The sequence below is a fragment of the Vipera ursinii genome (genome assembly GCF_947247035.1).
Source record: "Vipera ursinii genome assembly, chromosome: 5".
In the NCBI taxonomy this organism is placed as follows: domain Eukaryota; kingdom Metazoa; phylum Chordata; class Lepidosauria; order Squamata; family Viperidae; genus Vipera; species Vipera ursinii.
The window spans coordinates 73,415,735-73,428,630 of record NC_139518.1 but is presented as its reverse complement, the minus strand read 5'-3'; the positions used below and the strand labels follow the sequence as shown (position 1 = coordinate 73,428,630).

Sequence of the window (12,896 nt, the reverse complement as noted above, 5' to 3'; positions counted from 1 at the left end):
TATCCTATCCTATCCTATCCTATCCTACCCTATCCACTCCACTCCACTCCACTCCACTCTACTCTTATCTGTTTACCTACCTACCTATCCATCCTCTTTCTTTCTTTCTTTCTTTCTTTCTTTCTTTCTTTCTTTCTTTCTTTCTTTCTTTCTTTCTTTCTTTCTTTCTTAAATTTATTTGCCGCCTATCTCACTGTGGGCTAGTTGACTTCTCTAAATTCCTGTAATATAAAGCAAAAGCTAATTTAATATAAAGCAAAGCAGTTCTTATTTGAAAATAAATAAATAAAAGAATTTATAAAAGTGTATAAAAATGACAGAAGAGTGTATCTTCATTTGGAAGCATGTTTCTTTCATATACTCAGGTTAAACAGTACGGAGTTAATACAGAACAGGACAGAGTTATGAATGCACCCAGAATACAGTTGACAGTTTCCTTCTTCCTTGACTGAAGTTCCTGGAGGTTATAACATCTAGAAAAGCACAGATTGCTCTGTCCCTGGTGGAATAATTCATGATTATTGGAAAATTGCCTTGGATTTAATTTGAATTTAAGATGAACCATAGCAAATATATAATGAGATGTACATGCCTTCCCATGAGATCTCATAAGAGTTTGGCTTTTAAAAATATATATATTTTTAATGTCTGTGGTAACATGGTCTCAAATGTGTGAAAAGATTGGCAGACTTGATTAAAGCTGTCCCACTTCCCACTAAGAAATATTTAACAAGCCAATATGGAGACTGTAGCTCAGTTACTAAACACACCTTTCTCTTTCTAAGGACTCCTTGAAAAATGAAAATGAAAAGAATGTAAAATTGCCAGCTAATATGAATGTGTGGTCTGATTCATTAAGGAGACAAGGAAAAAAGGTATGCTACTTAATAACTTTAATATAGTGCTGCTGCAGTAGTTTGACATGGAATAACTTTATTTTGATGGTATAATAATTTAATTATTATATTGCATACATTCCTGATTTGAGCAATTATGTAAAGCACATATTCTGTTATATTGCAGATAACAAGGAGGTAAATTATCGAGGACACTAGCTTGCCTTAGACCTGTGTAAAGAGCTCTTCGTTTTCTTTTAGCAAATAATTATCTTTTTCTCCTCTCCAAAGTACGCATGCAGAATACTTTAAAGTACTTTTTATTAACCTACGAACACCCAATCTTCATTATCTAAGCTTTTAGCCTATTTCAGGGATGTCAAACTGCCGGCCCGCAGGCCGGATGCATCGTAGCAAAATTGCACCCACCCCATTGCCGGCAATGGGAAAAAAAAGTTGCGATACGTTGCGACACATCACATGATGTTGCGAGGTTGACACTTACCAGTAAAACCCTTGCTGAGAATTCTGGGCCATGAAATCCAAATATCTGGAGACTTGCTCAGATTGGATAAAGCTGATTATCACTGCAGCAGCTGGAAACCATCTAGATTCTAGCCAAAGTGAAGCTACTAAGGAATAAGACAAGGACTGCACAAATAAACCCTTATGCTTTTGAGTAGGGATATGTAAGACATTGGAAATATGTGTGAGAACTAAGTTCAATATCTAATGTTCAAACATGGTAATCTGATGCAGGTATACTGTTTATAGAGGGCAATATAACGTAGCAAATGTTTTATTTAGCAAATATATTTAAAATGTTTTAAATATATGTTTTATCGTTTTCTATTGCTTTAGACTGCTCCTCCTAACCCCTCTGTCAGAAATAATTATTCCTTAAGAAATAAACATGCATCAAATATAAAATCCACAGCATCCCCAGGTGGAACCCTACAAAAATTTGGCAACCTCTTGCAGAACTCCCCTACAATCATACAAACTAAAGGTAAGCAGCAAAACGAAGAAGCCTATTCCATTAATGTGAAGCAATCATGAGATATTTCTGTTGTTCCATCTGGAACGCTGCATATTTTAAAAGGGACAGTTGATATTTAAACTACAGAGCAGAAGAAATCCATTTTGGGCATCGCTTTTTGTGGCTTCTCTGATTATTCTGTTGTTAAAATGTTCAATTTTGGCGATAGTTTTGGTTTTTTTAAAATCAATTTCATGTCCCGTGGCTTCAAAGTGTTGGACCAGGGATGAAGTTTGTGCTCCCTTTCTGAGTGAGTTTTTGTGCTCTTCAATGCGTACACTTATTCTTCTGTTGGTCTGTCCGATGTATGTGGTGGGGCAGGTGGTGCATGGGATTTCGTATCCTCCTTGGTTTTCTAACCCAATTATGTCCTTGGGGTTTCTTAGGATGGTGGATATTTTTCTGTCTGTGTAGAATGCTGTTTTGATGTTGTGTTTTTGGAGGACCTTGCTGATTCTGTCTGTGGTCCCTTTTAAGTATGGGAGGAGGGCTTTGCCATTTTCTTGTTCTCTGTCTTGGGTTTTTGTGGGTGTCTCTCTTCGGATTAAGTTGGTAATCGTGTTTCTTTGGAATCCATTGGCTGTTAGTACATTAGTGAGAGTGTGTAGTTCGGTTTTTAGGTGTTGTTCGTCAGCTAGGTGTTTTGTTCTGGAGATGAGTGTCTTGGCTACGGAGTTGATCTGTGCTGGGTGGTGGTGTGAGAGTGCGTTCAGATAGCGGTTTGTGTGTGTTTTTTTACAGTAGATAGTGTGTCCTAGGGAGCCGTTGGATTTCTTGTAGACTAAGACATCAAGGAAGGGAAGTTGATTGTTAGCTTCTGTTTCCATGGTGAATTGTATTTTGGGGTGTAGGCTATTGAGGTGTATGAGGAAGTCATCCAGTTTTTCTTTGCCGTGTGGCCAGATTACGAAGGTGTCATCTACATATCTGAGCCAGAGTTTGGGTTTGTGGTTGGATTTTTCTAGAGCGAGGGTTTCAAAGTGTTCCATGTAGAGGTTTGCGATGACAGGTTCCTCTTTGGGTAACATTTTAACAACAGAATAATCAGAGAAGCCATTGAGATAGAAAAACGCCCCCACAGCATAAACAAACGAGATGATACCTCTCGCCTACCAACCATTTGGAAACCCGCCTTGATTGACAGACGAGGCCCAACCACCAAGAATGATAGACCCAAACTCATGATAACAAATGACATCACCACCACACAACCATTCAAAAAGCAAATCCGAACCCACAATGATAACGAGGCACAACCACAAAACAGAAACCTAACCACAGCTGCAACATCAGCCACTTTAAACCCCTCCAAACCACACAATAAGCAAACTGACACCCACTATAAAAACATGGCACCACCACAAACACGAAGCCGAACAAAAGCAGCACAACTCACCAGCTCAGGTCTAAGGCTGGCAGCTGAGACCAGCCCATCCACTCAAAACACCCCCCCCACCCAATCAGAACACACCCACCATTCAAAACACACTCCCACCCAATCAGAACACACTTACTCCCCCACCCAATCAGAGCAACCTCCACCCACAGAACACCCCCCCTCTGGCAGTTTAAAAAAGAGGAACAAACAGCCACATGCTTCTCCCAGAAGAAGGAAGCAGAAGCCTCAAGCCTGATGATGACGGATGGGATTCCGTCGAAACGTCGCCCCTACACCTTTAGTTCTACGCGGGGAAAAACCCGAATAACCAAAGATCCACATACGAACACCCGCGAAAACCTCAGAAAACATACATACATATACATATACATATACATATACATATACATATACATATACATATACATACATATACATACATATACATATATATACATATATACATATATACATATATACATATATACATATATACATATATACATACATACATACATACATACATACATACATATATATATATATAAATTGCTGGAGGGACATTGAAACTGTGATTTAATTAGTCTCAGCCTTACCTCATTTATAGATAGGTCTTTAAATGAAATACTTCTCTTTCCTGAAATGATTGCCTCTAGAAAACTGTAAAATATTTCAACAAGTTCTCTTTTGAGTTTGAATCAGCTGTTCCAAAATTACTGGAAATCTTCCAGTGCTGCCTTGACAATTCTAGAAGTGTCAAAGCAGCCTTATTTTGAATTCAAAAGAAGGGTCATTTTGACTTCAGACTCTTCCAGAAAGTTTCAGACTCCTTGAAATAAAGGTTTGTTTTGAGCTTGAACAATTTTAAGTCCAGAATCTTTGCACTCCTCTTAGAAGCTTCTGTAAACCTTAAAAATATGGTGTGATAAATTGTTGAAGTAAGACGAGGATGATCCAAATTCAAATTCTTCCTTGGGCATGACTGCTATAAAATCACCATTGCTCTCTGTGTCATACGTTTGCTTAGGATAAAATGAGTCTGGGAATCAAAAGTATATTAAGCATGTTAAAGAAAATGTGCTGGGCTGCATGTACATAATGGAATGTACATGCAATTATTTATAATGATGAGCATAAGGAGGGCAGGGAATGCAGTCGGGTGAGAGTAAATCAGTAATGCTCAACATAAAACTATGAGGGGCAGAGTTCACAAACCACGTATTGGCCATTTGTCATCTTCCAATTGTGCTGGACTATAAATCCTTACCAGCAGCCATTTTGGTAAATGACGTAACTCTCTCCCTCCCTCCTTTTTATCCTAGTGTGCACTGTGGACAGCACTTAATTTCGTGAGTTACATAATGACAATAAAGATATTCCTAGTCTAGTCCAGTCCAGTCCCTCTCTCCCTCCCCTGGCTGAGGAATTTGGATAAAAGAGAACATTCCCTACTCTCTTTCCAGCAAAGAAGCTGATGGCAACAATGAAATCTCCCAAATCTACTGATGAAGAAACTGTTACTAAAAATGATGACAGACCCAAGAAAGCTAAGCGAAAGCTGCACTCAGTCAATATTTCTAATCCTGTTGAATTTTCTGGCCATGTGGTAAGTGATTCCACAAAGCATTTTGACCAACTCGTAGTGTACAGCCTTTTGAAAGCTGGGAATTGAACCTATTTTTTTGGAGGGTGGAGGAACAGAGATGTTATAAAAAAGCTTATGATGCTCAGAAGATCAAAATGAGGGCAGTGGTGGGATTTTCCATGTTTTTGTTTGGCAGGGGGGAGAACTACCAGGTCGTCCTCAACGTACGACCACAATTGAGCCCAAAATGTCTGTTGCTAAGCGAGACAGTTAAGTGAGTTTTGCCCCATTTTACAACCTATCTTGCCCCAATTGTTAAGTGAATCATTGCAGTTGTTAAGATAGTAACACGGTTGTTAAGTGAATCTGGCTCCCCCATTGCTTTTGCTTGTCAGAAGGCTGCAAAAGGGGAATCACATAAATCCGGGACACTGCAACTGTCAGAAATATGAGTCGGTTGCAAATTGTCTGAATTTTGTTTACATGACTACGGGGCTACAGTTGTAAGCCTCAAAATGGTCAAAAGTCACTTTTTTCAGTGCCGTTGTTCACTAAACTAACTGTTGTAATTTGGGGACTATCTCTATATTAAGTCAATTTTGGTGATGGATAGACATCATAGAATATGATACTGCTATATTGTGTAGAGAGACAATATAGACCTGGGATTTTTTCTATTATTTGCTTTCCTTAGAGGCTGCCTTGGCCCATCCAAGCCATCTCCTAGGAATATAATGCAATTTTCTGTTGCATTCCGTGTCCTCCTTAATTCTCTCTCTCTCTTTAAGTTTATTTTATATATGTAAGTTCCTGCCTCAACTAGTCCTCCCAAGGAAGTAGAACTCTTGAAACAGGCATTGTCTCAAAAGGAACGTTTATTGAGAGATAGTGATAGCAAGAGAGCAAAGCATGATCTAAAGTTTTCCCGCGCAAAACATCACATTAAACCATCCACTTCCCAAAACCCATCTCAATGGCTAAATGTCCAGTTTGAGATCATCCAATTCCTCAGGTGCGAAGTTATTATGGGAACCAAAGTGATAAGCGCCATTCCAGGCGCCGTTCCTGGGGTTTTGTTTCTCTCTCAACGTCCCCCCATCAAAATGGAGATGAGGCAGATGACCCATGGCACATTCCTTCTTCCATTCACATCAAGGCATCAAAGGGGTAATGAACAAAGTGGAGGAAATCCAGAACTCCCTCCCCTCTGCCCTCCCTCCCAGCAGACTAGCAGGCCTTGGAGTTAAGGGCCATCCTCCCCCTCCCAGCAGAATGACAGACCCAAAAGCAGAACAAAGAAGCAGATTGAAAGATATAAATGCTGAGGGTCTGACAATATACTTCTACTTTAATTGAAATCTGTACTGTCCAGTGGGTTTGCCAAAGTAAATGTACATAAGGTGATAGGCTTAATCTTTATTCTTACTAATAGAATTTCAGCAAAATCAGCATTTTCCACTTTTGTCTAGAAGCTTAGTCTTGCCTTCAAAGCTGATGACAGTCATTATTTTGGCTTGAATAGGATGTATTTGATTGTATATTAGTTATTCAATAAACCTTAAGCTTACACCCTGCCCCACTTCTCAACTGCAAGATTAACACAAAAATCAAAATCTCCTGATATGGATCAGCCAGAATGCAGCATTATATCCAAATTAAAAGTAAACCGCTTAATCATAAAGCCGAGAAGAGCAAGCAATGTTCATTACTAGTATTTGGATTTAGCTTGTTTTTACTACCCTTAGGTGAGATTAGTGACAATTTATCTTGGTTTAGAGTATCCAGATAGGTCTTATAGCTGTGCTGGAGGAGGTCACATATGTTTCTGGTTTGTTCAAGGTACAAATAGAACACCCAATTAAACCATAGGTAACTGTTTCATGGCAATTGACTTATCTTTAACTATGTTTCGTTGAAATAAAGTCCTAAGTTAGTTTGCACATAACGCTAAACCATAAACCATGGGTTAAGTAACATGTCAAATGGGAAACACCATCATACAATAATGAAACTATAAACATTATGTAAAAATAAGATGGTCAGAGTTCTGAGGCATATAGCTTTTTCTTGACCATGTGGGACTTTTTTGTCTTTTTGGATAATATTGAGAGTCAGCAAGCGTAACCTAAGGATATTACTTAGCAGAAAACCAAAATACATTATTGCTTAGCATTTGGTGCTAAAAACATTTTTATTTTATTTTATTCAAGGTCTTTTGTTAGTCATCTAAGAGTCAAGAATGCAGATTGCTAAGCAGCCTTAAGAGATTATAGTCTAAAATAGTAATGTCTCACCCACATCATTTGGCTTCTAGTTGGATAAGTACTGAACACTGGATTATTTTTTTTACTTTACATCAGATCTATGGAAGCTGCAGACTCTGAAACCATTACCAAGCTCCCCTAATTATAAAAATATAAAATATTGTGGCCTTCATCATGTAGTTACTTGGGCACTAAAGATACTTGATTGCCAGCCTCTATAACTTGAAAGCTCTTGTAAACTTGGGATGTTTAGCTTCTTTTTCTTTATCGTTCCGAGAAAGATTTTGTACTTTGACCAAGTACTATCTGCTTATCTGATTGGTTAGAAAAACTTTTTCATTTCTTTTTTAGATTGTTGAGGATCAAAAGGAAAGCGATCATGAAATCATCAAACGACGGCTCCGAATGAAAAAAAAATAGCAATATTCTTTTCATGGAGAATCATGTATAGAATTGTTCAATAGATGTTATCGATGCTGTAACTGCTACTTCCATTATTTTCAAATTATTGGTGTAGATATTGTTGATATCGCTGTAAAAAGGAGCGAAGGGAAATTAAAATACATTGAAGATTCCTTGCCATTCTATTATATATGTAGTTTCTTCAGAAGCCACATTACACAACGCTGAATCTGCAATTTTAACAGTGTGGTATAATGATTAAGGTATTGGGGTAGAAATGGGGTGAATCTGATTTTAGCCCATTCTCAACCACAAAGAGAGCCAATTTAATGTAGTGACTAAGACATTGGTGTAGAAACCAGTCCTAGCCATGCTTTAGACATAGAGCCAGCTGCCAGTTATTCACTCTCAGCCATAACAAGTGGGCACTTAGAAACCACTTTTGAAAAACCTTGCCCCCCCAAAACTTGTTGTCCCAAAAGTGCTTAAAAAAAGCAACTGGACTTTGTTTTTCCCTTGAAGATGTTTCGCTTCTCATCCAAGAAGCTTCTTCAGTTCTGACTGGTGGAGAATGGAAGGATTTACATTCCTTGCAGTCGTCTGGTCATTAGTACTCTTCCCCCTCATCTTCAATCAATGCAAAATGTGTCTGCTGAATCTTCTAGAAGAAGCTTTGAAGTACCATATTGTCCTCCATGCTTTCTGGATGATGTATGTGCGGTATCTGGGAAATACATGTTTTGTTTGTACAAAGAATTTCCAAAAATCTCAGGACAGTGTTTTCTCTGAAGATAGGAGCAAAGATGTTTTTCCAAATATTCAAGGGAAAAGTCTGGCATTTTTGTAAAAAAAAAAACAACAACACAAAACATTTTGCCGTTTACCTTTGGAAAGCCAACAATTTCTAAAGCAGCAGCTGAGGCACTGTGCCTTCTCTGTTGCCCAGACTTATTGTCCAACCAATTTTATTATTAAATTTTATTAATCATGCTCATAATTGTAAGTTGATGGGGAACTAATTCTTCAGTTGCCCTTGAATGTCTGCTTTGTAGTTGGTCACTGCTTTCCATAGAGCTGTCTTACTCAGTATTCATAATATATTTTCAAAATTTCAAATATGCCCAAAATTTCAAATAAGTCCACTAGTCTAAAACACTGGAGATCCCTGGATCTCCAACCTTCCTTATATCCAAATAGGCCTTATAAAGTTACCTTTGATAGATCATTGCAACTGGCACAAATAACATCAATTCCATCATTTGTGATGATCTCTATGATGTCACTTGCTCCACTTTATTTCCTCCCACAGAGCTCAGTGGCAATAACATTTCAATATTCTATCAGAATAACAGAATAATAGAGTTGGAAGGGACCTTGGAGGTCATCTAGTCTAATCCCCTGCTCAAGCAGGAAACTACACCCCATTTCAGACAAATGATTGTCCAATCTCTTAAAAACCTCCAGTGTTGGAGCACTCACAACTTCTGGAGGCAGGTTGTTCCACTGATTAATTGTTCTCACTGTTAGGACATTTCTCCTTAGTTCTAGATTGCTTCTCTCCTTGGTTAGTTTCCATCCATTGCTGCTTTCTTGTCAACCAATAACATTTGGATATTGAGTTGGTTGTCAGTTCCATTTTTCAGCTAGTTGGTTCTATGCATAGTTAACTGTTAGAAACAGACTGAGCTGTGGTGGCCCTCCTTCATCCTATTCTCTAACTCAGGCAATTGTAAATCAAATAAGACCTGATATGTTTGTTTCTACAATGGAATTTGTGATTGAATTATTTTGTCTGGGTCTCTGGCTTAGTTTAAATTAGGAGATAAAGAAACCGCCACTAGATGGCGCTTCAGCACCTTTTTAAAAGTAAAAATGAAGGGTAAAAGAATCCCACTTTCAAATGTTTTTATCTTGACGAGTTTAGGTTGCAGAAAGGGGGTGGGAAATGTTTATTTGGACCAAAGCACAATGTACGGTAATAACAACCAAACAGGTAACCGCTGAGGTCTTAGTCACCATCTGGCAATCTACTTTGAGCAGGAAGTATTAAATGGTATGTAGCACACTCTTTTAAGATATTCTCCAGGTTGAGCTTCTGCAAGTAATGGATGCTCAGTTTGGGGATGGCGAAAAAAACTCCCGTCCAAGAGCAAAAATAATCCCTTGCCTTTGGAGTTCTATTTTATTGTTTTGAAATAATGTTTCTTTTTAAAAGAAAGTTGCCAGTAAAAGGGGGGTGGAGGATGCTTTGAGTGCTGGTCCTGTCTAGCTAATTTGTAAGAGGATTGGAGGCTGTAAATCTAGATGGTAAGGCATTAAAAGACAAATGTGTCAGCAGTGACAAATCTGCAGTCGCTGGGCTCCCCATTTCCCTAAGCCATAATGCAGTTTATTCAATTGTAGATATAGCATGTGTGATCTTGGCCATTCAGGCTAATAAACCACGGTGTTTAACATTAGGCAGTTTCTAGCACATAAAGGATAGTCATTTTGTTTTCAAAATGACAGGGTTCCCCAGCTGGAGTGAGAGTCCTTTAAGGAATGGAGGCTGGGGGAAGGAAGAAAAGAAATAATAGGAATTACCTCCTTTGTTCACATTCCTCCTTATTCCTTTGTCACTGCTATTTTAAGAAGCTTTGAGGATAGGTTTTAATAGAGAATGTTGAAGAACTGTTTTCAAACTATTGCAGAGATTCTAAGATGCTTACATAATAACAAAAACGTGGATACTTATTCATAAAGGAAATAGAAATCACATTTAGGTAGAGAAAAGGAAAGAGTTTCTATTTAGAAATCCGGGGTTGAACATGTTCAGTGGGGACTTTCTTGTGAGCTTCTTATCTACCATGACTTTATATTCTTGCCAACGTATATAAATCTTCAGTATTTTTATAAGAAGCTTGATGATCAAGGGCTCTCCCTGACCTTATTGGGCAGGGAGATGGGGATCTATAAACATGTTTACATTATATTAATTTACTGAAAGCCTTTCCAGAACTTGATGAAATCTTGTTGCTAGCTTTGTTTCTAAATGCCTGCAAGCAAACACAAGTTTTGTCTGAAGATTGTAATTAAATTCAGGCTCTGTTTTTCCCTATTTTTGTTGTCTTCAAAAAATTGGGTATGACCTATGGAGGTGACCCTTTCCAAAGTTGCTGCCAAATCTGTATGTTTTAATGCGTCGGAAGGAGAAAATGATTAAAGCTACCGTATTTAATAATTCAGCTGAAATTAAATTTAAATTTAAAGAAAGGAAATCTAATTTACTCTGCCTCCTGCCACATAAAGAAAAAAAATGTAGTCCTTACTCCTTATTTTGCTTAAGGGGTTAGGAAGAACTCCAAAGCACATCCCGTACTTGTGAACTTCAGTTGGTCTAATAAAACTTTACGTCCTTTTCTAGACAAAAGACTGCTTTCATCCCTTACTTGGCATACTATCCAAGGAGGAGAAGAAAAATTGCTTTCTCTAACATAGGCAGCAGCACCAAGCTAACCTTGAAAAAGTTTAGCAGAGTCAGGCGTGGTTATTGCTTGGAAAGCAGACCACTAGGAAATCTCAGGCCTACAGACTAGAAAACATTTTTTAAAAAAAGGCTGTGGCAAATTATTTCTGGATTGTTTCCAAGAAAAAAAAACCAAGTGCCATCGGGAAGGGATGTTTTATTTTAATTGCATTGCCTGGTTGTTTATACTGTATGCCACCCAGAGTTATAGTAGAGTTGAGCAGTCTTTATCAGTTTCCAAAGCAAACAAATATAGTCCCCAGGAACTGACCTTAACTCAAGGAAAAGCATTTGTTTAATATAAATTGGTTATTTTCATATGGCAGCACAGGTCTTTTTGCTTATGGGGTTTCTAAAGTATGTCGTTATAGGAACAAAGACAGTTGGCTTAATTTCAACATTCAAATATTGAAACTTAGCCAAGAAAGTAGAATGAGTGGTTTATATTTTAAATGTTACTCTTAGCTGCGGATGATCATATTTATAGTCATTTAGCCGGGAATTTACAACTCACAGGCATTTGTGTAAATTAGGCACAGGCAGCATGATGCTGGTGAGCAAGTTCGTGCCTGGAGCCATTTTCATTGGTGCTCAGTAGTCTCTTTGCACCAGTTGACTTTAATGCCTGATTAGAGTCTTAATTAAAAGTAGTAACAGGTGGGAAGGTAGCAAAGCAAAGCACCAGACTCTAGAACAGGTGCATCCCATGGGACGGATGTGTCACGCCAAAACCACGCCCACCCCATTGCCAGCAATGGGGGAAAAAGTCGAGATATGTTGCAACACATCACATGACGTCATGAGTTTGACAGTCATGATCTAGAAGAATATTTAGTTACAGAAAAGACACTGGCTCTACAGCCATTCTACAAAAGAAACGCTATTGAATGACTAGAACCAGGACTGTTCTGGAAAGGGCCTGCACACCTGCACAGAATAAATAGCAGGGTGTCTGCACGTTATGGTAAAAAAAATAAGGTGGCAGCCATGATGTTGTGCCTGAAGCTCCACCTGTTGTTTTTTTTACATGTTTCCACTGCATTGTTATGAGCACCATCTTTCTTAACTATACCCTGCAAGCTCCTTGGGCAACACGATGCTAGAACACAGGAGAGTTGCAGGGAAACATCTTCATCTGTTTGACTTCTGGTAAGTGACAGTCACGCTCACTGTAAAAGCTATCTGGGGGTAGCAGCAGCTGTGTCATGTTCTCAAAATTGCAAATACGTCTAGCCGGATCATGTACTGTACTACAAAGATTTTCAATAGCAGGATATGGCTTTGGAGGGCAGTCTTGTGCTTCTGATCTGATTTCTTCAGAATGTGTGGGAAAATAAATGAAACTTCTGTTGACTCATTAAATCAGCCATATCTTTTTCCTTGCTATCCCAAAGCTGCTTAAATTAGTCATCAGCATGTCCTGCATTCACACACTTATGTTTTCTAAAGAACCTTTTTAGAACTGAATTGACAACCACACACAGCTGTATCATTATTTTGTCATTTGAGGAGGTTCCTTAAAGATGCCTCCAGGGAAGTAGGATTCTTCAAAGTCTTTTGGAAAAATGTAACACTGTACAATGCTCTACATTCCACCTATCTGGTTGGTTGGTTCTTCAAAACCCCAAAGTGGATATGTGGGCCTGATTTCCCCCCCCCTAATTTGTCCAGAGGTATTCGTGCAACGAAAGGCAATTTTAATCCTATTGTTGTTGGGAGTTTTTTTTGAGGGGGAAAATGTGGGTGGGGGGGAGATGCTCCTCCTGCATAATATGTTCAGTTCCCTTCCTTCTGCCCTTAATCAAATATTTAGACCTCTTAAAATGCCGTGCTGTTATCTCATTAATGTTAACTACACCATGGGGCATAAGATGAGGTTCTTGCACA

The 12,896-nt window shown here is 38.5% G+C and overlaps 1 protein-coding gene across 1 annotated transcript in view; it reads left to right on the top strand.

Annotated features, from left to right (window-relative positions):
• KIF20B (kinesin family member 20B) overlaps window positions 1-7,641 on the top strand; it is a 62,287-nt gene extending 54,646 nt beyond the window's left edge. The window contains exons 30-33 of the mRNA XM_083364126.1: window positions 786-875; window positions 1,698-1,845; window positions 4,717-4,859; window positions 7,454-7,641. Of these exons, the coding sequence (XP_083220252.1) occupies window positions 786-875; window positions 1,698-1,845; window positions 4,717-4,859; window positions 7,454-7,522 (450 nt within the window). The 3' untranslated portion in view covers window positions 7,523-7,641. The remainder of the gene's footprint in view (window positions 1-785; window positions 876-1,697; window positions 1,846-4,716; window positions 4,860-7,453) is intronic.
• Window positions 7,642-12,896: the final 5,255 nt, after the last annotated feature.